The sequence below is a fragment of the Pistacia vera genome, unplaced genomic scaffold (genome assembly GCF_008641045.1).
Source record: "Pistacia vera cultivar Batoury unplaced genomic scaffold, PisVer_v2 Contig693, whole genome shotgun sequence".
NCBI classification, from domain to species: domain Eukaryota; kingdom Viridiplantae; phylum Streptophyta; class Magnoliopsida; order Sapindales; family Anacardiaceae; genus Pistacia; species Pistacia vera.
Window position 1 is genome coordinate 8,694 of NW_022196549.1, and position 2,574 is coordinate 11,267.

At 43.7% G+C, this 2,574-nt stretch overlaps 1 protein-coding gene across 1 annotated transcript; it reads left to right on the forward strand.

Annotated features, from left to right (window-relative positions):
- Window positions 1-244: 244 nt before the first annotated feature.
- On the forward strand, window positions 245-1,099 carry LOC116113955. The gene is made up of 2 exons (XM_031400107.1): window positions 245-877; window positions 953-1,099. Exons 1-2 carry the CDS (start codon window positions 245-247, stop codon window positions 1,097-1,099), a joined length of 780 nt encoding a protein of 259 aa, XP_031255967.1.
- Window positions 1,100-2,574: the final 1,475 nt, after the last annotated feature.

Genomic DNA, 2,574 nt, shown 5'->3' on the forward strand with positions numbered 1-2,574 from the left:
ATTGTCGGCCGATCTATACAGAGTATACCAGAAAAGGGGAGAACCATTGAAAGAGTATGTCAACAGATTCAACAAAGAGAAAATTTCCATTCCTGCCTGTAACCCCGAGACAGCCGTAGACGCATTTAGGAAAGGCCTCCTCCCAAATGGGGAATTGTACAAAGAATTGACGAAGCTTGGTTGAACAACGATGGAAGACGCCTTGGCCAGAGCAGTGACACAAATAAGGTGAGAAGAAGATGAGATGAATCAAGCAATCCACGCCAGGTACGACCCAAGGCGGACTGATAGGAGGCCAGATGCCAGACCGACGGAAACTCGTTACCAACCCCCAGCATGTTACTTGAAAAAAGTCAGGAAACCATATGACCGCAAGCCACAATATGACCGTCAGCCACCCAGAACAGATAATAGACAGGTCGGACCAAGCCGATACAAAATACTAGACTATAACCTCAATGTCGAACCAGCCCAAGTAGTGGCGATCATGAAAGGAATGGGATCTAGTGTTAGGTGGCGAGGCAAGCTCAACGCCGAAGCAAGGAGAGACACGACCAAATGGTGTGAATTCCACAGCGACCATGGACATAACTCCCCAGATTGCATTGCCCTGTGTTTGGAAGTTGCCACGCTATTAAAGAGGGGACATCTCCAAGATCTGCTGACAGATAAAGGAAAGCACACCATTAGCCAGAAAAGCAGCAAAGAAACATCTCCACCCCCGCGAGAGCCCACACCAAAAGGATTCTGCTCACTCATATCCGGGGGGTCAGAAATCAGCGGGGTCAGTTATTCATCAGCCAAACGATACACCAGGGCTAACAGCCACCATGAGATACAATCAATCCGCCCAGTTTCTCGGTCACACTCCCATCAGGTAATTTAGTTCGGAGACAACGAGCCAATCACCCAGACCGCCCCTCTTTATGATGCTCTAATCGTCTTTCTCCAGATCGCCAACATCCTTGTCAAGAGGGTGTTCGTAGACAGAGGGTCATCAGCGAACATTCTGTTCCTCGCAGTAGTGAAAGCTATGGGTTTGGAAGAAGAAAACATCAACAGAAGGCTGACCCTACTGGTTGGTTTTAGTTCTGAGTAGAAGTACACCATCGAAGAGATATTCCTTCCTATCTATGTCAGTGGAGTAAACAGACAAACTGTCTTCCTAGTGATCGACGCCCCTTCACCCTACAATGTCATCTTGGGCCGACCCTGGATCCACGACATGCGAGTAGTTGTTAGAGTAGATGCCCTAGAGCCAATCAATTATTCTGAAGTAAGGGCATAGATAATACGGTAAGGCTATCATAGTGTTGAACGACCCTGTCGAAAGGCAGTGACTGATCTCACTTGTCAAGGTTGCTTAGTGACAACCTGGTGCTACACATGGGTGCTTGCTGTAGGCGATTACACCGCAACAAGTTCACTGGACTGACCCACCAGAGGATTCCATATGGATGGTAACCCCAGTGTCTATGGAACAAATCCTCTAACGAATGGTGGTGCATGTGATCCTTAGACTTGAGATCACCGGAGCGCCTTGTGCACCGATTGGTGTAGTTTGACACTAGCCTAACGCAGTTCTTTTCAGAGCTGTCAATACGGTGGTGATTGGCTGCATCAAGGAGTGTATCAAGACTATGGTGGATTGACAGAGGATTCATCACTCCCGGGTATGGGAGAAAGTTATCTCACGGCGTAATTCAGTATATGGCAATGACAGTAAAACTGTGGCCACCGTGGGATTGAGTTGTTGCTCTATCCGGATTATAATACAGGTCATTGGTCCAGAAACTGAATACATAATATCGAGAGTAACAAGGTTGACACTATTCTCTGCCTTCGTCTCGTCGAGATAACGTATGATGAAAGGATCGAATTGTACGGAACCATATCGTTGCAGGTAGCTACTTTGCTGAATCCGAATCTATGGGTGGCCATGATGCCTTGCTAGGGCCAATCTTGGTTTGTGTATTAGTGAGACGATTAATTGGTGTTAATCGCGATACTATACACTGCCGATATGATGAGGAGCTATGGGTCACACACTAGAAGAAAATTTAAGATCCAAGAAGAAAGAAGGGCATTTTCGTCTTTTAAGGTGAAAAGGTATTTTGGTAATCAGTGCAATTAAATTTGCTGAGGTCGTAGCCCTATTTAATTTGTTAGAAAAATTAAATAAGTGAAATTACGTTTAAATGTGTGTCGCACATATTTAAATATATTATCATTATTGTTAAATGTTATATATATTTAAATATATAATTATTTTTATTAAGAAATGATGGAAAATAAAATAAATCAAATTGGGAGTGTTTGGCAACATGGGGGTTTGGGTTGGAGCCTAAGCCTATTCCGTATGGGATTAGGGCAAATTGTTTTTACATAAAAAGAAAAGTGTGTGATTTTCTTTGAGAGTTTTTTCTTTGAAAAACAAAACACACAGCCCCATTTTACACTCCCACGGCAGAACCAATTTTTGGCCCAAAATCAATTTCAATTGATTTGCTTTTCTTCTTAATCTTAAAGCTAAAGAGGATTTAGCAAATCCCTCTTGGTTTTTTTTGAGATTGT